This window comes from Simochromis diagramma, unplaced genomic scaffold, assembly GCF_900408965.1.
Source record: "Simochromis diagramma unplaced genomic scaffold, fSimDia1.1 OVJJ01000348.1, whole genome shotgun sequence".
NCBI lineage: Eukaryota > Metazoa > Chordata > Actinopteri > Cichliformes > Cichlidae > Simochromis > Simochromis diagramma.
The window spans coordinates 3,240,909-3,264,033 of NW_024386755.1; the positions used below are offsets into that span (position 1 = coordinate 3,240,909).

The following is a 23,125-nucleotide window of genomic DNA, read 5'->3' on the forward strand; positions in this document are numbered from 1 at the left end:
CGCTTCTTTCCCAAAAAAGATTCACAAGGTGAAACTAGGTAAAGCTGTGGCATCCTCTTCAGACAGGAAATGTATATAAACCCAGCAGGGGAGGCTGGGATGTATACTATATTAGACAATGTTCTTAATACAGATTCAAATCCTGACCTTTTTTTTCTGCTCTACCTGCCTGCCTGTGTGTCTGTCCGCATCACAGATCATTTATCACCCCGTCAGCTGGTGTGTGTGCTCTGTGCTGTGACAGAGAAGGTGACGATCACAAACCCTCTTCTTTGGCTCCTGTGGAATGAGGCATAGAAGTTCTGAGTTCTGCTGTTACCTCACAATCGAGCAGAGAGAACTTTTGTGATATGTTCGTGTGAGACATTTCAAGAGTCGTTACTGACTCCTCTCCAGATGCCTAGATCTCTAGTTGTATCCAATCATTCTCCATCAGGAGCCGCATTTATGCAGAGCCACTTTCCAAGTAATCACTACAGCATTTGATTAGGATGATTTCAGCCAGAGAGAAGTGAGCTGGGGAAGTATGTATTATTAGACAAAACACTAAAACCACCTGATGCTGTGCAGGTCTGCCAAAACAGCTCTGAGCTGCCGCAGGACCCATGGGAGTTTTGCTTTGCAGTGATGTTTAGGTGGGCGCTAGGTGTCAAATCAAAGCCTTCAGTTTTCCAGCAGATCGCTGCGTTTCAGCATGATGATGGGTGTTATTCACATGTCACTGGTGTTAATATTGTGGCCGATCATCAATTTCTCATGAAACAGTGTGATGTCTGTTTTTCCATCTTGTTCAGGTGACGCACACGCGTATCTCCCTGGTGTATGTGTTCAAGTAGCTGAATCACAAACACCCGGTGACTCATGTAAAGCTCTCAGCTTCCTTGGATTCTTTCACCGATATTCAATGTTATATTTACATTTATATTTTTATGAAGTGAAGTGTCTTTTTTTTAAGTATTCTATGGACCATTTATGAATTAACACAGCAACTAGTAGCTGGAAAAACAGAACCGATATTTTTCACAAGTGTTTGGTCAGTGCTGTTGACCCATCCATCCACCCCAACATCTCTGTTGCTTCGACTTATCAACGTGGTCCTGACATTTATTCCATTCGAAGGCCCTGACACCATGAAACATGTAGCTTTAGACTGTAATAAGGCACTTTATGGGGTATTTGCAGTTTGAAAATTACTTTGAAAGCTGACTTGCAGCATAATCAGAAACTATTTGGAATTTTCTGCTTCATTTTCTTTCATATGTGAATCTGGACGTAATCAGCATGTTGAAACTAAAAATGTTCTCAGTTAAACAGCTGTTCTGTCTACAAAAATCACAAAACCATACCCATTCAATTTTTCAAAAGCAGCAGCTTTTTTAAACTTTAAATTTGTTTTGTGAGCAGCAAAACCACACGATTTATATTTACTCAACTATAAATTCACTGTAATTTACTGAAGCACATTTGCTAATTTCCACATTTATTCCAGTGTGTTTTTTAGAATCTAATGATGAAGTCTGCACTCTGGTGAATCAATTTAAAGCCTCAGTTCTTAATTATGTTTTAGATGTAATAAAATAAATTCACTATTTACTTATGCTAAATAAATAATTATGATCCAGTCCAATAGGACATCTAATTGAGAAGTTTGGGAAACAGACTGGCAACCAGTCCAGGGTGTTCCCTGCTCCCCACCCACTGTCTCCAAGGATAGCCTCTAGCTACAGTGTGATCTGAGGAAAAGTAGCTTTGAAAATTAGCCAATTATAAACTAAATAAGATTAATTGCCTATCGACACCTATTGGTCACAGGTCCTATAGGCGTTAGAAAGTTGCCCTTTGTCTCCAGAGGATAGGTCAGCAGAATGGGCAATAGGCTTGACAGCCAATTTTTCCACATAGCAACTAAACAACAAGCAACTAAAGGGCACCAACAACTGCAAATACATACATGTATGTTTTTGTGGCCTCTCATAGCCAACTGCTGATTACTGCATCTTTAAGTGCCAGATACTCTGAGCTCTAATCAATTTTCACTCTTATAGGAAAAAAAAAAGTTTGATATAATCAAAGATCGGAGATATTTTCTTTAGCCTAATAATGTCCAGAACAAACAGTGACTGCAGCAGATAGTTTCCATTCAGTGATGCATCTAGAAAATACACTGAGATCAACTGAAAGCAGCTCTGTACAAAGTGTCTTTATCTGTGCTGAGCAGTGGTGGGGCTCAGTGGGTAATACCATTATTCACACGGCTACAAGAGGTCATTGGTCCACTGCGAATAAATATGAGTCACAACAGATGACAGTGTTGTATCGTGGAGGAGGACAGGGCTGCAGAGGAAAAAAAGCAAAGCCTTAGTCCCGCTTTATCGGATTCCAGTGTACTTAAGTATGCATATTCAGCCATGCCAATGCGTTTATAGTGTGACTGCTGAGGCTTTATGTCACTGTTCAGCTGTCGGCTTTACTTCACAGACACAAACAGCAAAGGTTACATTTGAATTTCCTGGCGTCACCACAATGCTTTATCTGACTGGGCTGATCATGTTTCCACCAGTATGTGCTTTGCAGACGAGAGTGGACAGACCCTTTGGCGCTTTTCTTTTCTGAAGCAACAAGAAGGTGCCAGGATGTAAGCGTTTTGGTTCATGACGCCATCTGGCCGCACAAATTCACTGTTTCTTCTGAGCCTTTTGAGAGCACATCATTAAAATTAGCCTGAATCACCTTTTCTCCTGGATCTCCTGCTCTTGCTGCATTGCCATTGGTTGTGTGCTCATCTCCTATATTTTTAGAAATGGGTGCTTCATTGTTTCCTCTTTTCTTTTCCGTGTGCTATTAGCAGACATGGTAAAAGGCAGATCAGTCTCTGGGTGACCGTGCTGTACAATTTCAGAACCACAGAGGGCAAAGAGAATGATTCATAGGGCGAGTCGGGGGGGGGGGGGGGGGGAGAGATTAGGATTAAAGCGGAGAAAGGAAATAAATCCAAGTGCTTTTGAAGTGCTGAGATTAATTCTGAAACTTCATTATCTCCCGACTGTACGTTATAGCTGGCATTAATATTTCAGTGCTATTCTGATTAACAAATGGACGTTCAGATTCAAAAGATACATTTTTAAAGCATTTTTTTTCATACCCAAAGCAATCCAGCATACATGCACTAAAGTTTTTTAATAATCCAAATTTGCAATTACCTACTTCTTACAATTAAAGGAAAATGAGACAAAAGGGTTTAGGGGTAACTCCACCTGGTCATTACATTAGTGTGGATATTAAGGCCTTTATTAAGCTGTTACTTTACCTGATTCACTCAGTCTTGTATCTTGTTCCTTAGGATGATTTGCTGTCCAACTATAATAGCAGTCATTGTCCAGCGGCTCAAATTTTAGAAAAGCAGATTTGAGAAGCACAGCTGAAATAGCATTTTTATGACATTAACAATATAACCACGAATCTTCCTCCACTATTGTTCAATTTTAGGCCAAGACCATAACAAATGCATCCGTATCTAATGAGAATTTGATGGTTTGATCCAGGAGTTGAAGCTGTATCACAACTACTTTCATACATATGTCAGGATGTTAGTGGGACAGTTTGAGCTCTTGATGGCGACTGACCCGGAGCCGCACCTAGCTGTGTGTCTGAGGTTAAACAGGATTATTTTACTATTTTCATATCACTGTATATTCAGTAACTGTGTGTGTTTTGAGCTAGGAACACACTTGTTACAGTGTGCTTGCAGTGGTCTGAAAAAAGAAAAAAAAAGGGCTGCAAATTCACCCAGCAAAATTACGTGGTTGTGTGAATGGCTGCATTAAGAAAAGCTGACTCAGGCCAGATGTGATTCCTTTTTTTTGTGTGTGCATCTCACCCATTTGGTCCTTTAGCCATCAGATGTGATTCCTAAATGTCACAACACACCTGATATCTGGTCTATAAAGTGTAGACCTGAGCTGGTACAAAAAGACTTACCCTGAGTCAGCGCCCATAAAAGTTGGCCCATAAAAGATCTAGCTGTAGACATTCATATGTATCTGGACAGATAACAGAGCAAGGCCAAAAAGTAAGCCAAAGCTGTGGTCATCCCTGAAGAATGAATACAACTCAAAAGTTCTTATACTGTATAAACACACTTAAGGCTTTAGCTACCTTAGCTTTTCTAAGTGAGTTCACCTGAAGTTAAACATTTCAAACTTGACTCACTAAATATGAGAAAAGACGGCATAAAAAATAGACTTGAAAAGTGAAGCTAATGTGGAAAGGCTTTACGTCTGCATACTTAATGGTCATCTTGATCTTCTATAGTCCGTTCCATAAATCAGTTTATGGCTCAGTCACTCATTGCAGGTCACGATTTAAAAAAAACAAAAACAAAAAACATATGTAGTCAATTTTTGTAAATTTGGGTCATTTTAAGTGTCAGAAGTGTAAAATATCCTTTGACTTGTGATTAAGAAGTTGTCAACCAGTGAGCGTGCTGTTCACAGACAGATCCACCCCTCGCTCACCACATCTGCTTATGCAAATGCAACCAAGAAACCCAGCAAGGACTTTTTCTGAGAGAGGAGGTTTAAACTATTTAAACTTAAATGGATTGGATTTATATAGCGCTTTTCAAGGCACCCAAAGCGCTTTACAATGCCACTATTCATTCACTCTCACATTCACACACTGGTGGAGGCAAGCTACAGTTGTAGCCACAGCTGCCCTGGGGCAGACTGACAGAAGCGAGGCTGCCATATCGCGCCATCGGCCCCTCTGGCCAACACCAGTAGGCAAGTAGGGTAAAGTGTCTTGCCCAAGGACACAACGACCAGGACAGAGAGCCCAGGGATCGAACCGGCGACCTTCCGGTTACAGATGCGATTCCCAACCCCCTGAGCCACGGTCGCCCCCAAGATCTACATGACAGTCATACGGCCGGTGGCCCTATATGCAACGGAATGCTGGCCAGCCACCAAGAAACACGAGCAGATCCTCAACGAGACAAAGATGCTCAGGTGGATGGAGCGCTTAACCCGCCTGGATCGTGTGACAAACGAAGATGCCACGATTGAAAAGAAGATGAGGGAAATGCGCCTATATTTTGGCACGTCATGCGCAGCGAGGAGGATTCGGTGTCAAGAACAGCCCTCTGACCGCGAGGAAGACCGAAGAACCGGTGGATGGATGCAATCACCGAAGATATGCACGCAGTGGATCTCACCCCAGAGGACACTCAAGGCTGATCCAAATGGAGAAGACAGAGTCACGCAGCGGACCCCGTGCTGGGAAGAGGCGAGGAAAGAGGAGGAGGAGGAGGAGGAGGAGGAGGAGGAGGAGGAGGAGGAGGAGGAGATTTAAACTATGTTTAAAAAATACAAAAAAACCCGCAATACAGTGCTCACTCTTTGCCTCCCTTATTCTGCTCATTTACAAGCATATTTATAAGACACTGTGATTTTTAAGGCCCCATTTTCACAAAAACTTATTTATAAAGAATAACAGAAGGAACAGTTACTACCAATAACACATGCTGCATCTTTATTTTTTGATCTTTATTGCATAAACCCATCCTCACTAGAGGGATAGAGACTATTTCAATTGACTGTTGCGCAGGTACTATTGTGGGAAACTGGAACCCCGTATCTCAACTGGTAACAAGGTTTTTCAGGCACTTCATGAATACTTTTGTAGGAGTCTCAGAGTGAGACAGAAGGGACTTCTGCCATTTGTAACTTTGAAAACTTGACTAAAGAAAGGGAAAACACGCAAAAGCGTAGTATGGCCGTTCGTTTGGAGGAATGCTAGCAACTTGCTGCTTAGCATAGTGCCACATTAGCAGCTAAAGACACACACATTTCCCTCAGGAATTCATACTAGACCTTATTTAAGACTTAAGGCTTATTTAAGCCTTTGTAAGACTCTGTTAACCTTCCTCTACAGTCACAGTCTTCATCACCAGCTCATCTATATAATGCTTTAAACAAAAGCAACATCGATGGAGCGTGAAAGGATACAAGCTGGCAAATCGATGACTTCCTACAGGTGGGAAAATGGGTTAGAAACAAGAACGGATATTTTCCAATAATTGCCTCTTCTCTGTCTGACAGGTGATTCTGTCAAGTCACGTTGGCCATTCGTGTCTTTATCATCTGCTCTTGCTGAGTGTACCTTCAAATATCAGAATGTCACATGTTTGCCACTCATTGTTCAGATTGGCTGAACAATGAATGAAGCTTTCTTAATTTTTTACATCTCCCCTGACATACAGAAATCTAAATATATGCAATGGTAACACCCTCTCTGCCTGGTTTTGCCTCCTGGTGATGTGAAGCAGACGAAGGAAATATAGAGTCAAGAAAGACCAGGGCGAGGCACAGACAACCTGAGTCAACACTCAGCTTCTCTCTGGGCTGGCTGTCAGAGCTCAGGTGGGAGGCAGCCTATAAATCTGTTGGCAGGGCAGCGACACCCAGCCAGTCAGCAGGCAGCAGACACATGGCTGGCAGAGAGACCGGTACAGAGACAGACGGACAGAAAGGAGAAGACTGAGGAAAAATAGATGGCAAGACAAGGTACAGGGCGTGCCACTGTCTGAGGTTGTGTGTGTGTGTGCGCGTGTGTGTGTGCAGGCAGGTTAGTGTGTGTTTCCATGGCAAAGAGTGCTGTGGTCAAGCAAAACCTCTGCAAGACCTCATTATTTCCCTTCCAACATCATGAAAAACAAACGAGCCATTTGGAAAAAACACAACAAAGGACACAAGGGAGACAAGACAGAAAGAAACTCAGGTCTACGTTCAGTTGGTTGGCATACAGGAAGTTGTTTACACGCTGGTTACTGTAACTAGTCAGTGTCTTGCCAGGTAAAATTTTATGACTAGCTGCTTCTAAATCACTGTGGGATCCACACAGTCCATATGACTGCAGTGCAGTAAGTATCCAGATGCTAGTTTTACTAGCAGTGACTTTAATCCTCTAAGTCTAACTAACACATTCTGAAAGTGTGCAATTTGTATTGGTAGAATTTGTGTCTTTCTGAGAAACACTGTGATTGCAATTTCTTCAGCTAATAAGAGTACGTTGCCAAAAATGAGGTGCTCAAACAATCCCTTTCATATATAGTTGCATAGTGTTTGCAGCCTGCCTGGATCCAGTCAAGGCTGCAGGTCAGAAACTTAACACCACAACTCCACTAAGTCATGACAGTACATTGTTATTTTAAATTTTTGATTATGAGCTCTAGGTGTTGTGGTGTGGAGGTATATGAAATGAAATATGGATATAGTACCAATATTTTAACACGTCCTGTAACTGTTGTTTTTATGCTTTCGTACAGCTGTGATTACAGATTCTGACCCACTCCATACATTTGTATTTTAAGTTTAATCAGTTTGATAAAAAGAAAAAAATACAACACAATAAAAATGTAATACAGCAAAAATAAGTTATGCTATTTGTATATGTGCAGTACTTTGTGAACCCTGGTTTATTTAAATTACTTTAAAAATGAAGGCTGCATGGTATGGACATATGGCACAAATGCCCAGCATAAATTACTCATGTTAAATTGCACAATTATCGGCATCCTACAGAGCTCCCCAGATAACACCATTTCAGATTAGCAGGTAAGCTAAAGGACGAAGAGCAGCCAGTGTGGTCCATGTTCTGCTATCCTCTATGCTGTTGCATGCTGGGGGAGCAGGCTGAGGGTCGCAGACGCCAACAGACTCAATAAACTGATCCGTAAGGCCAGTAATGTTGTAAGGATAAGATAAGATAAGATAACCTTTATTAGTCCTGGATGGATGGAGCTGGATTCCCTTAATGTGGTGTCGAATGTTGTCCAAGATAAAGACAATGATGGATAACACCTCCCACCCACTCCATGACATGCTGGCTAGCCACAGGAGCACGTTCAGTGAGAGACTGAGATCACCAAAAAGCACCACTGAATGACACAGGAAATCATTACTGCCCGTTGCCATCTCCCTGTACAACTCCTCCATCGAATACACTGTAAACACTGCAATAGTTACACCCTTTTTGCTCATGCTCTTTCTACTCTGTATTATTCCTGCCAACATTCTTGATATTTATTATTGAGTGATTTGTATATATTGTTCTATTTCTTAAATTTCTTAAATCTGTAACATATTGTATTATTAAATAGTCTAGTCTGTTTCTGTTACCTGTTATTTATACTGGAGCAACTGTAACCTACATAATTTCCTTAGGGATTAGTAAAGTACGCTGATTCTGATGCTGATTAATAATTAAAACAACATTTTTAGATCTAACAGTATTTTATGTCATTCTTATGGCATATCTACTCCAAGGCTCTTCTTATGCATGCACATTTTCAGGAGCTGAAATCAGCGGAGGACCATCGGTTTAAAAAAAACTATCTACAATGTCCATCAGAGTCTAGCAAAGCAACCTGTAAATGAATCACAACAATATGACTAATAGCTTTATGACGACGTTTTTCTTTTCCAAATAACCAACAGATATCATGACAATACTGCTCTCAATGATACTACTCAATTTTGACAGCCCTATTAAAGATTAATATTAGTTTGTACAATTCTCTTCCGCTTTTGCAACTTTGTACTTTTGTGTTACTCACAGCAACAACTCCACCTCATTGTTAGTCCATTTAAAAAACATTTAAAAAGCTTTTCCTCAACATTTTGCCGCGACGTTTCAAAGAGCCGGAAAGACAAAACGGCAGACAGAAATGAGGCAGGTCGAATCGGCTTGTGTTTTATGCATGCACAGTATTAGAACATAAGCATTTTTGGCCGTTTCAATGTGGACGCACATGAAACGGTCGTGAAAATGACTGAAAATGATAGTGTGGACGTGGAGCGTTTTCAGACAAAAACACCGTTTTCAAATGTATCCGGGCTAGTGTGGACACAGCTTTCGTGTATGGCATTTAAATTTGACACCAGAGGTCTGTGTTTATTTTCTGTTCCACTTATTTTATTTTATCGAAAGAGGTTAATTTACCCATAATTTATGAATTTATGAAGGCCAAACTTAAAAAGCAAACAAACAAGATTTCATTGACAGAATGAAGTAGCTGTGTTAGTAATCTGGCCTAAAGCTCTTAATGTTTAGTGATGATATTCGTGGCGAGTGCGAGCTGTTGAGTTTTTCTTTTCTGTCTCCTGGCTGATTCTTCCCACCCAGAGCACAACTTCAACCAAACACAGCTGACAGGCATGTGAAGATGCCTCTTTTTGAGGCATGATGTCTTGTTCTAATGTGGCTAAAAAAGTAAGCAGACCCCGAGAATATACGCTGTCACACTGTTTACCTCACAGTTTTCTCTGCGGGGGTTCAAACCTCAGAGTAAAGCAGAGAGGATGTCTGCTGGCTGCTCCGCACATTCAGCTGTGCAGCTGCCTCGTTTCAGACCACTGAGAGGACTTACTGAGGACACTGAAAGGAGCTGTTGTTAAGCAGCCAGACCGCTAACAGTAGGCCTTCACAACTATTCTCGATGAATAGACAATAAAAAAAGTGCCAGCCGTGATTTACATTTTATATGCAGTCATTCTGTATAGCAGCAATGACTGCTGAAGTGTCTTTAACTACTGTCATCTCACAGAAAATTCTAATCAGCTCGGATAAACAGAGCTGCAAGGAGTGCTGTGCAATACAGCAAGTTTGGTACCGATCCGATGTCAAGTAAATACAGGGTCAGATACAAACACTGACACCAATCTAGGAGTCTAATAACTTTTATGATATTTCATCTGAAAGAAAAAACTACTTTTCAATCCAAGAGGAAGAAGTAGTTTTCTTGGAGGCTCACCAGCTTTTCAAAGTTTCCTTTACGTATGAAAAACGCTCGGCTTTACAGGTTAGACGTGTGAAAGAGTTAGTCACTTCTGAGTCATGATGTTGGCTGCTCCTATGTGTTTAACATTAGGTGGAGATTATATCAAGTATTCTGAAAATTTTAAAATTGCTTCAGAAATGATTAAAAATGTCATCTGCACAGCAAAATCTATATGGGTGTCTATATGGGTCCACACCTCTGAGTGTTAAATACAACACTGTTGAGTGTTAAATTAACACTTTTGACAGTGTTATATGTTTAAAAGTAACCTAGTCAATTTTGAAGATTAACAATGGCTAACACTGAGCAGTGCTGATTTTCTAACACTGGAATATTTCTAACATTTTGAGTTATTTTCCAGTGTTAGAAAATCAGCACTGCTCAGTGTTAGCCATTGTTAATCTTCAAAATTGACTAGGTTACTTTTAAACATATAACACTGTCAAAAGTGTTAATTTAACACTCAACAGTGTTGTATTTAACACTCAGAGGTGTGGACCCATATAGACACTCTCCAGTGTTAATTTAACACTGGAGATTTTGCTGTGTGTAAACAGACATTAAAAAGCATGTTTACAGCCTGATCAAAGCACAGCTTTAGTATCTATAGCTCAGGACTGCACAATCCATTGAATTTTGATTCTAATCACAGTTTCGAGCTTCCCATAAGTTAAATTAACACAATCAAGACAAAAAGCAAATCAAGCGTTTCCTAAATCAGCGCCTGATCATGTGGAATATCATCCACTGTTTGAAAATACTTTACATTTACGTAATGTTAACCAAGGTCAAATTCCAGGCAATGTTGTAGAGTTTTGCCTGCGTCAGAGAGCATCACAGCTAACTTAATCAACCGTCTGAAAACACATCACAAACTGCAGCTTAACCAACGCATGAAGAGCAAGAAAAACAAAGCAATGCTTATGTGAATTATCCAACATGAACTCAGATGCCCATAAAAAGTGGTTCTGTACAATTCATGCATATGCATCCCGCTCACAAAGACAATCACCAATCAATCACGTTCCATTTAGCCAGAGATATGTGCCCAATAAACATGGAGAGTAACAGAGGATTCAGGGAAACGGTCAGCGTGATGGACAAAAGATATGTTGTTCCCTCGTGCAATTGTTTTTCCAGTGTTTACAAAACGTCACAGGGGAAAAGGACAGGAATCTCACAGCCGTTGAGTGCTACGAGTTTTATTCACATCCATCATGCAGGTACAATGGATGGATATTTTGGCTTCAAGGAGATGATCTAAGGTCAGGTGACCTCACATTTGTCTGCAGAGATAAAACACGATTGCTTGAAAAGTTTGGAATGAATTGTTTTTGCTTCTTTCTTTTTTTTTTTTTAGGTGATATTGATAATATAGCATTATTATCACCTTTAACATCTGTCCTGTTCGGCAGTTGTAACAAGCAGCAGTCACGGTCTGAGTGTTTTGTTGTGCCAAATTTATTTGCTTTCCCAGGAGGAGCACTATGGACTTTTGATGGAGGTTAGCGCTCTCGGAGTTCTTCAGATTTTCTTTATGTTTTTCTTTTTATCTCCTTTCGATGCGCTGAATTTAGGCAAATAAGAAGGACAAATCTTTCTCAATGCAAAGATTTGTGCATTAGTAGGAAAGTCGCACCACGTGGATGTGAAAGCAGTGTTTATGTGACTTGTGATTTGAAATTGGAGGCAAGTTTTCTTCATGGACAGGTGTGCAGACATGGGCAGCTGTAGCTGAACACTGCCTGCTGCACAGTGAGTTAACTGATGTATAACTCATCCCTCTGGAGTCAGGAGGCTGTTTAATGGCCTAGCCATACAGCAGACACAGAAGCAGAATAAAAGTCTGTACCTCTGTTTTAGTGGTCACAAACCATGGGCTATACCCAGATAGACAGTACAGGAAACACACATGGCCAAACCACAAGGTAAGGCAAGACTAAAATAAGTCCCACGCCCCATCCAAAAAGAAAGAAATTGGAAAAACCTTACGAGGATAAAGTGAAAACAGAGGAGAAAATTGGAAGCAGGTCATAAATAGGAAAATGAAGTTTGGCAAAATTCTGAGACAGTCTGACAAAGGAACAAAGGAAAACATGGCTGCTATTGTACTGGGTGAGCAATTAACTGACTGGAAACAGTCGCAGCAGAAAATTGGTGTGAAAAATAAAAACAGAAGGAAGGATTATGGAGTCCATGTGGTTTGTTTGACAGATATCTGTCTAGATTCACTGATCTGTAATTCTCATGGTGTCAGTGTGTTACACGGGTAAGGTGTAATTCATAATTTAAAGATACTCCAAGTGTAGAGAGTTTTAACCATCTCTTCACTAAGAAAATACTAAAGCTCGGCTTAGCTTACTTCTAAACTTTGCACAAAGAGTGAGGACAGTTGTGTCCCTAAATGATGCCACGATGCATCTGTGGGTTCAGCAGCAAAGTTGAGTATATGGATTGCTTGCCAAAGCTCTGCCAATGCCAAACAATCAACACAACCACATTGGCTGACTTTCAACAAATGTTGGTTGAAGAATGGGATGAGTGTGAAGTTGGTGACCAGCATGAGGAGGAGGTGCCAAGGCCGTTGTGGCATGTTGTATGGCACTTCCACATGCTACTGAGACTTGCTGAGAGTTGTTCGTGGGTACAACCTACATACTCAGAACTCTATCATTACATGTTCTACCTGAAAGATTCAGACAATACACCGGCAAAGCATACCACACCCACACCCTAACTCATTAACAGCCAATTGCTGTAGGAATTTAAAACATGTAAGAATTCAGTTTTAGGAAATTCACTAAAAAGAGTTTCAGTTGCATAGCTGTCCTTTTAACTGGACACCTGAGTAAAAGCACAAGCTGACCAGGGTTTTTACACAGCTGGAAACAGCTGCTGCATGGATCACACACAGAGACACAGGTGTTCTTCAGCACCATCAGAATTAACAGCCCGGTCTGAGAACAAAATTTCACAGAAAAGCCATCTGTTTGTGTTCATGAACAACATTTTGTTATGTTTTTTTCCACGGCAGCACTATTTTTTTTTTTTTTAATTTATTCCAACAGGAAGTATGCAGACCATATGTTTTTTTTTACATAAAACATGCCATCACCATGGTAACCAAGAAAACACAGCTTTAAAAGGCGTAGTAATCTGAACCACAATCTTTTTATACTTGAACCTAAGCATCTCTTTCTAATATGCTAATTCCAAACAATTTGTTTTTAATGCCCAACTCTAACTGATGAACACAATATGAATGAATAACTTATTAAAAACAACATAAATAAAAGGTACTTTCAGCTGCCGCCTTACTTTCCAAGGGGTCGCCAAAGTGGATGTGTCTGCATGTTTGATTTAGTACAGATTTTATACAAGATTCCCTTCCTGAGAATAGCTTTTATGACCCACTGAGGTTGAGCTTGTGTCTCCTCATGGATTCCAACTAGGGATCTTTCATGTGTAAAGCGAACGTATCAGTCCCAATACAAATGGTATTTAAAAATCTGTGACTTGTATGACTCAACATCTGTCTGCGGTGTGAACGGAAAAATCATATGTTCCGTCGCAGACTTCTCCAACCTCCAATTTTACAAAGTGGAAAATGTCAAACTGCGGCTGTGACATGTTGACATGTGTGCTTCACTTGTCAAAAGTCAATTAGTGATGATTGTTATAGGAATATTGGGTAAGTAGAATAACAGGACCCTCTTTGCTTCACAGCATTATGACAGCATGATAGCATTATGTTAAAAGCGTTAAAATGTAGCTAACAAAAAATGATGTAACAACTTAAAACAGCTCAAACCAAAGAGCGAACAGCAAAGCAGGGCTGAAAAATACTGCACTTTCCTGGAGTGACTGCTTGAGTCTTTGTAATGAATGTCTTTGAAAGTGAGTCAATTACCCAATGTTAAAAAACTTCACTGCATTAAAAAGAATGTTTACAGTGGTGTACAAAAATAGTTTTGGTGTCTATAACTTTCCAATTCATACCAACTGTATGGATTCAAATTCAGAATCAGAATAAGAATCAGCATACCTAATAATCCCTACGGAAATGATGGCTCTATATATATATATATATATATATATATATATATCTTCCTAAAAGGTTCACATTCAGATGTTTTAATCCACATCAACACCAAGGCTAGATTCTGTAATGTCATCAGATATCACAATAGATGTTTTTCTTTTGAGCCATAATCCAATCCAGTGTTGATTAGATTACAACTGACCACCTGGACCAATATTAATGTCCCCTTCTCTAGAGATTTAAATTCAAATGAGTCTTAAGAGACAATCCTCCTAGTTGTCACCCAAGAACTGTTTTTTGGTTCCTGACAGAAAATGGAGCTTAGAATGGAATTAGTATGGAGATGTATTGTGTGTCTGTGTGTGTTTGTGAGGGAGGGAGGGAGGGGGGCAAGCTTTGTGGTCTGTACAAATGGATGACTCAATCTCTGCCCTTGCCCTGAGCCTCAGTGTAAATGGACCCTGCCTCTCCTCTGGCTAATCACTCCGACTGGAGTTCATGACAGCCTTAAGTGCCGACTGGCTGTGTGTTATTAAATCCAATCCACCAGTCAGGAATTATTTAGGGTGATTACCAAGTTTATTTTAATTTTCATCTTCAGCTATCACTTGGTTGCATTAAAGCGGAGGCACAGTGACTTTTGGGCTCGCTCAGATAAAAGGAGAGCAACATATCATTTTAGCTGACCGTGAAGGCAATGACACACATAGACACACTCACTCCTGAAGACACTCACCAAGGGTTCAATCTTATGGCCCATATTGAATTACGTCTCTCCACTCCTGTGGTGCAAACTGCTTGGTAGAGGAGGTGATACCTTGCATTTATGCTAACAGCCGAAGAGAAGAGATTGCAATTGCAGGCTCATCCTGTAGGTCACTACCAACACTTTGAGGTTACAGGTAAAGGTAGGAAATTGATAGCTTGACCTTGAAACTCAGCTTTCTTTTTACTGCAATGAAATGCTACATCATCCACATTACTGCTACGATTCATCTGTCAGTCTCTTGTGTCACTCTCCCCCGACTCATGAGCAAGACCCTGAGATACCCTGAGGTCCGTCACTTGAGGGAGGGACTTATTCCCACACTTTTCCAGCATCTGAACTATGTGAAAGTGTTAGAAGTCAGTTTGTTTGTCCAAGCACACAGAAGATTTTTCAAGGTCAAATCCTGGTTGTCCTACTAAAGGATTCTGAGGGCACAGCTGGAACATTCATAAACTAGATCACACTCGGGGTGGCTGGAGGTGATCACGCTTTCAGAAATCCATCACTTTGATTATCTGAAATATGGAAAAGAAAACCATAAAGAATACAGAATTCCATTCAACATTTATTTTTTCAGTAAATTTTGGAACAAAAACTGGCCTGAAACATCAGGTTTACAGAGTGCAGCTTACTAAAAGTGGTAAGATGCCAAAATTAGAGAAAGTTCCAGAAGCTGAGGCTGCTGTGATGTTCCAAATCTGCCAAGAGCTCCCAGTGGCGGCAACAATTTGTTGACCTGATTCATAAAATTAAAAAACAACCTACAGTACATCTGTCAGCATATAACTGATGTGGTCATACACTTGGTTACATGCACTTCTTAGTTAAATCTGCAGTTATCAAGCTCAGCTCTCTTTTTTAATGTATGCTTTTCATTGTTTAATTGTAACCTCTGCTGTCTCTCTCTGTCCTCTTATGGTCGTGGTCGGGCCTGATGACACATGACCTGATATCCCAGTGTTGGTCCAACATCATCATAACTTTGGTCGAGGATCAAGATTGCAACTGAACAATGTGATGTTAACAGTTAACATTAGCCAAGAAGTTAGCTAATACTTTAAAAAAATTATTACTAGAAAACCAACATGAGTAACCTAAATTTGGCTAACAGCAAACCTAACTTGATAAAAATATTTATTATGATGTATAAATGAATAAAGAAAACACTTGAAATGCCGATTATTTCTTCCAGAAGAAATTTTTATATTCCTACATTCCTGCAAAGCTATGACATCACAACAATGTTGATCCTGAAAAAGCACATTATGATGCTGCAGGGATATCAGATACGTCAGCTGCCGACAGTCATTTAACACAGCTCTGTGTTAAATGAATATTGGCAGGCTCTATAAAATTTACAGAGATTGTATTTATTGGTAAAATAGTTACTGACAGCACAACCAAGATTAAAGTGGAGTGTAGAGAGGAGCTGAGAAGGGACAATTCAAGTAAAAAAAAAAATTAACTGAGTTGACGATTCAACAATAAAATAGTGACACGTTGCGACACAGCCAGAGGTTCAAAGGAAAGAGTTGTTGGAGTATTCCTTACAGCTCTTATATCCATAAGGTTTAGATTCAGAAGATTCTAGCCTTTGACTTGGACTCCTATATAAACCAAGTGAGACTCACCAGACATTTAAGAAAGTTCTAGATACTCCCTTTACCCTTCAAAACCAGAGGATTCAAATAACCTTTTTTCCACATATGCAGCAGTGCACCCTAAACACCTGTAAACAGGCTTTGATTTATTAAAACAGTCCACAACAGGATTTAGCCTTTCATTTCCTTCTTTGACGCATTTTTGCTGATGTTTAACTGCACTTTGCAGATCAAGTATCACTACATGTTGTGCACCAGAGAGCAGAGAAGTATATATATGCTTTGTACACAGTACATGAATTACCTTGAGTGTTTCATATATAGCACATTTACTGAGAAACTGCTGTGGTAATGCAGGACCCAGCTTATATTGGAAATTTCATTTCGAGAATTGCTTTAGAGAATTTAATCTTTAATGGCTGTACTGGAGCTGAGCCGAAGAAGCATATGGATTAGTAGTTTATACTTGGTGTTGATAACTGATTTGCATATTGTGTAACACTGCAGTGTAAATACAGACTTTCCACATGATGCAGGTGCAATGAAGAAGAGTGGTGAGAAAGCTAAGTGTTGAAATGCAAAGGGAATCAAATAAATTACTAGACATACAGACTCGTAAAGCAATATTTCCAATTTTAACTGGGACTGAAAGTCAGAAAAACAATACACAAAAACACAGCTCAGGAATTATGTATGAATAAAAACAATGGTCTTCTGACAGCCACAGGGAAGCCGACAGGCTAAAGCGAGTCAGTGAAGGTGACACAGAGAGGAAAGATTTCATCTCCAACTGTGTTTGTGAGAGAGTGAAAAAATAAAGAGACACAGACATCACAGAGCTTTTCTTTGGCATCCAAAGGGGCAGCAGATGATGACACACTGGTGACACACTAGGATGTTAACAAAAACAGAGATACATGCTGTACGACACACACTCACCAGGCCTGAGGTTTCCTCTTGAGCAGGCCCTGTCTCCTCCATCGAGAGTGGGGGCTGAGATGGTAGGTCAGCTGACGACAAACCTTTTCCATCGCCCCAAGAGAGTCTCCCTCCTATTGAACACACACAGACAGAGGCACAAAATATCAGCTTAATTACAGACGGCAGCCAGAAAATAAGAAAAAATTTGCTTTGTAGCTTTATTTTCACAGACATCAGTTCTATTGGTATTTACATGCCCAGCCAATGACAAAAATTAAGAACGAGCTAGCAAGTCAGCATACCAGAGGATACAGCTAACGGCATATTTATGTTTAAAGTGTAGTTTTTGCACCTTCTTGTTAGTGTGTGTATAGTATATTGTTGAAATTGTACTTTTCACTGCTCCTTGCATAATTTGTTTTACATATTTCCGAGGTGCTTTTTAAACCAAGCTTTGTAAAACAGCTTAGGCTAGAAAGACAGCCTGCATTATCAACATGTAGAAAGTGCAAAACTGTTAGCTGATATAGCATCATAACTCCTTTAATTTCTCCTTAAAATATCCTCCTGTTGGTTTAAATGAGAAATTACTTTAAACAAAGCAGCCCCAATATGAATAAGTGATTTTATAATGGTTACATCCATCGTTTATATCAGGGGTCCCCAACTCCAGGCCTCGAGGGCAGATGTCCTGCAGTTTTTAGATGTGTCCTTGATCCAACACAGCTAATTCAAATGGCTAAATTACCTCCTCAACATGTCTTGCAGTTCTCCAGAGGCCTGGTAATGAACTAATCATTTGATTCAGGTGTGTAGACCCAGGGTGAGATCTAAAACCTGCAGGACACCCGCCCTCAAGGCCTGGAGTTGGAGTCCCCTGGTTTATATACAGTTTTTGAGTTCTAACATTTCTTTGTCTGCTGGTTGTGAGATCGTGTCAGTGATACAGTGTAATGATTTTGTGGTGAAGCAGATTTAACACTGTGATTAGTCACTTACTGGTTGAATAAACATAAAAAATAGGTTATACTGTCTACATACAAGATTAGAGATAAATATATTATAATATTAATCTCTGACTCTCTTCCACAGCACGTCTTTTATCCCGTCTTCCTTTTCTTACACCAACCGGTCGCTGAACCTGGTTCTGCTGGAGGTTTCTTCCTGTTAAAAGGGAGTTTTTCCTTCTCACTGTTACCAAAGTGCTTGCTGATAGTGGTCATATGATTGTTGGGGTTCTCTCTATGTACTATTGTAGGGTCTACCTTACAATATAAAGTGCCTTGAGGTGATTTGGCACTGTATAAATAAAATTGAATTGAATTGAATACAAGATGTATACATTTCATACCACTGGAAAAAAATGCTCTCACGTTAGAATATTTATTTGTGATTTAACATTGCATCAGCCTGTAACAATTTCTGTATCTGTGCTGTCTTTGAGGTACCCTGATACCAGAGTGGTATTAGATACAAACATCTAGACCCACGCTATCACTGGTGGCCTTTTTTGCCATCACTGGATTTTGCTAGAAAAACAAGTTGTGATATATTTCACAAACAATTCACATGCAGTGTAGAGTAATTGGAAGCATAAGATATTTAATGCTGCATTGATATGGCATCAGATAAAGAGTGTTACCAACAAAACAAAGCAATAGCTATCGATCTATCGTGGTTAACAACATTTCTGTTAATTTCCTGCATTCTTTTGTCAACAGGTCTTTACAGGTTAGTATAATAGACCTTATATAAGAGTTGATTTAGTTTCTGGGTCTAAAAAGCGAAGGCAATGTGGAAGTGTCTTAAATCTGGATACCATTTAATGACCTGCAGGGGTTGACGCATCTGCTACCGAAGAGCTTCAGGTGTATAGAAGTGAAAACAACCCTCGGGCTCCATGCTCTGTGACCTCTGCAAACATTTCCTTGATGATCTTATGGGAGTCTTGAAGAGGATAAATCAGGGTTTGCTCATAAGCTAATGATTTATTAATCACAAGTTTAACAATGTATGTGCAGTGTCCCTCGCTTTCTCAGTCAGATCCATTTTTCATCATGTCCGGTTTCAAAATGCCAAGATAGCAGCAAAGTACTCAGTTTTAAGCTTCACAACTGGATTCACTAACCAATGGATGTCACAAAGGTTATGTCCTTGTTTAATATACTGTCCATGTTTGGGAGAGCCAGGTCTTGGGGAATTCTATACAATAGTACATTGCCAGCAATTTATGCTTAGTATGTCAAAGGAAAGAAATATATAACCCTTTGCTAACAAAGGACAAGAGGCCTGTTGGTGACTGTACATGTTTCTTCCCTGACCACAACCATAACATTTGATATCCCAGTGTCGGTGTTCTTCCCACATCATCATAATAATATTCGTCCAGGATCATTATTGCAAGTGACCAATGACATCTGATAATCCAGTTAGCATTAGCCAAGAACAAACAATAAACAAATCAACATAGGTAAATTGGGCTAACAGCAAACTTATTGTAAAATTAATAGAGAAAGCATTTGAAATGATTACCTCTGTCCCAAAAGAGAGTTTTATATAAACAAAGGCCCATTTTTCTTTTCCCCCCACATTACAAAGCCATGACATCACAACAACATGATTGGTCAGTTGCAGTGTTGATTCTAGACCAACACAGGTTACCAGTTCCACCTACACACCAGCCACCTAGCAAATCAAAATCTGAATTTCAGTTGTGTCTCATTTGCAGGAGCTCACAAGGATTTTAGGTTGCCAAGAAGCTGCCGAATGGTCCCTCAGCCAGTGTGGCTTTAATAGGCCTCTCTATAATGTATGTGCATCAGTCATCACTTATGAAGCTATTCCACATATGAACTCAAGTGATACATATGCATGTACATTTCAAACTGTATGCAACAAGTATATGATTTTGATGTCAGTTACGGGTGTTGCTAAGTTGACATGAGGAACAGAGAGGAAATGTCACGTCTGACATGGCATCACCACAGAATAAAAGAGGGCAGTGAGGTGCTACAGCAGCCAACAGGAACTGATATAATTCAAGGATACAAGGACCACTGGAGCAAAGAATTACTAAACACACCTTCTGTCAAGTTTCTGATATGACAGGACACGCACAGACACACACACAAGTCTGGGGACTAGAACTCTACAGGGTGTGCTGATTGGCTGCCCATAATCAAACCATTTGGTGCGCTGCATCACAATCACATTGTGTCATTAAGTCTGAGTGTCTGAATTGCACCTTTACATTCAGTGTGGCACTCTAAAAATGTTTTTTGATGAAACAGAAAAATGTCATGTACCAAGCATGTTCATGACTTTCTTACAATGGTACAGTCCTCCCAGGGCCTTGGATGAGTGACATGTAAAATTACATCTGTTGCTTGTGACGCAAAATAATGGTGACTCATAAATATAAATATAATCCCAGAGATGGCTTCTTAGTTTGTATCATAGAAACTAGGAAGCAATTTGAGAAACGGTGTCACCCAAACCCTCCACTACATCGTAGCTGTGTGTGTATGTGAGACTTCCACCCACACTGAAATACATTTATTCAGGTGGTTAGTCAGGTCCCCTGTTATCCAGTACAAAACAGATGGTGGAGAGTTGGGGGATGAGGAGGGGGGCGTGGGGGTGGTAGGGTTGAGGGTGATGTCAAAAAAATCTCTTCTATGTTCCCCTGTTGTGGGGTGAGGATGGATGTTTGTGAGCGACTAGGTTAAAAGCCGAAGGGCAAAAAGTGGAAGGAGAAAAAGAAAAACTATGTTCTTGCTTTTGAAAGTTACTGACTCTCTGCCCAGAGGGGAGCTGATGGAAAAATTCATTTCTCAAATTAAATGAAGTGATAATGACTTCCTTTGAGAAACTGTGAATATGTTCTGCAAATGTATGTGTGGTCAAACATGGCAAAAAAACAAATTGAGAAGGCATTTTTGTTGTGTAAATTCAGATTTTTTTGATTCCCGCATGCTGTGACAGAACAAGCTCTTATTTTCGAGATTCAGCATGATAAATGTAACCCACAGTATTTTTTTCTTTTTTTTTTTTATCTTTTGTTTTGTTTCGACTCATTTGATTTTGATTCATTGATTCATATCAACACTCATGTTTAAACTTGTGCTTTACTTGAGCCACAGTGAGTGTAACAGCTAGCACCTCAACCTGACTGAAATGCTGAGCTGTGCAACAACGAATCCTGCAAAACTCAAAGTGCTTAAACTGTCACGTTCCCTGTGTTTAACCGGCTGGCTCAGTGAGGCTACAGATATTTGTTACTGTTTTCTCCTACTCTCGCTCTCGCTCTCTCTCTCTCTCTCTCCTCCTTGCCTGAACCTAGCTCATTGGCCAGCACATCTGAAAACGGTTACTCACCTGCGGCTCATCATCCTGCCACTCCCAGACACTATTTAAGGCAGAGGCTCAATTCTTCTTATCGCTGGAAGGTTGTACTACACATGTCAGGGTAACCTCAGCTCAACCTAATCTCGTGATCCCTCCTGTTTTTCTGGCATTGATCTGTTTTGTGCATAGACTCCTCTATCCTATCCTCAAGCCCTTCCTTTGGATTTCCTGAACGCGTGCGAGTTTGCAGAGTGGACTCGAGCGAAGAGGAGTGTGTAGTGTGGCGTGGCTGAAGAGAAGAGTGAGAACCCCGCCCGCAATACCCCGTGGACTGTTGAAGCCCCATGGATTTCCCTCACATTATTTATATATATATATATATATATATATATATGTTAATGGAAAATTGTATTTAGTAGTCAGTATAATCTTTTAGTGATATAAGTTTGCATATGGTAGAATACTGCATGTAGTTATTTGTATTAGGAAATATTCAACCATGTATACTTAGAGGCATATAATTAATTGTGTGTGATCTTTAACAGGCTGCAAAGGCTTGGTGTGTATTCCACACTAGAATGCACACCCACATCCTGGGAGCACGAGAAAGGTCGTACTTTCTCTTATTGTTTTATGGTAGGATTAACGTAGCTACGTTTGTTTTAGTCTAAGTGCTCTTTGTTTAGATGAACTGCAGGACTTCCTCACCGTGTTATCTAGGGTGAACCATCTAGGGTGAGGGGGAGGCTACCCTCTTCCTGACCAAGGATGTTTGACCCTTTGATCAGCAGTAACACACACACACACACACACACACACACACATACACATACATACATTCAATGGAGTATAAAATAAAGACCAGGGCAGTTCCTCACCGGAGTCTCTCAGTAGGGAGCTGCCCTTGCTAGCAAGAACTCTGTGTTTCTCTTCTCTGAGTCTTTACTGAAGAAGTGTTTTAGAATATTTTCCCTAACAATATATATATATATATATATATATATATATATATATATATATATATATATATATATATATATATATAAATAGGATGAGGGACCCCTGGATTCTTCGATATCCAACATCCACAATGACGGCGAAACAACTAGTAGCTCAGTGTTCCAACATTCGAAAGAAGGGACTGCTCTCACAGCTAGAGACTGACGAGGTACAACATAAATGCTACGGCAAGGGGGAGCCAGGACGCCAGGTCAGGGGGGAGATATCATCACCCCCACCCGAGATTGGGTACCAAGCCCCAAGTGCAAAAGGAGAAGGATCGTTGAGTGCGAGAGGAACTGACCTGAAAGATAGGATCATGGCCAAACTTGAAACCTGGACCCCCCCGTAGCCGGTTACCAAGATTACGTGAAGTACCCTCAGAAGGTCTGCTAGATGATGTTAATGCAGCACTACGGACAATACCTACAGCCACGATTACCGACACTAACAAGCTGATCTAAAATACGGCAGCAGTGATCAGTGAGATCACAAGGAGCAGTACCCTCCATGGAGAAGGAGGCTAGAGGCTAAGATCAAGGTAGCACGGAGGGAGGTTAGCCAACTATCGGAGTTGCAGAAAGGCGCGATGAGGAAGGTGCCTAAGA

The 23,125-nt window shown here is 40.3% G+C and overlaps 1 protein-coding gene across 1 annotated transcript in view; it reads right to left on the minus strand.

Moving 5' to 3' along the window:
- Positions 1-23,125, minus strand: part of lrrc75a (leucine rich repeat containing 75A) — a 69,634-nt gene that overhangs the window by 11,073 nt on the left and 35,436 nt on the right. The window contains exon 3 of the mRNA XM_040025716.1: positions 17,190-17,302. Within this exon, the coding sequence (XP_039881650.1) occupies positions 17,190-17,302 (113 nt within the window). The remainder of the gene's footprint in view (positions 1-17,189; positions 17,303-23,125) is intronic.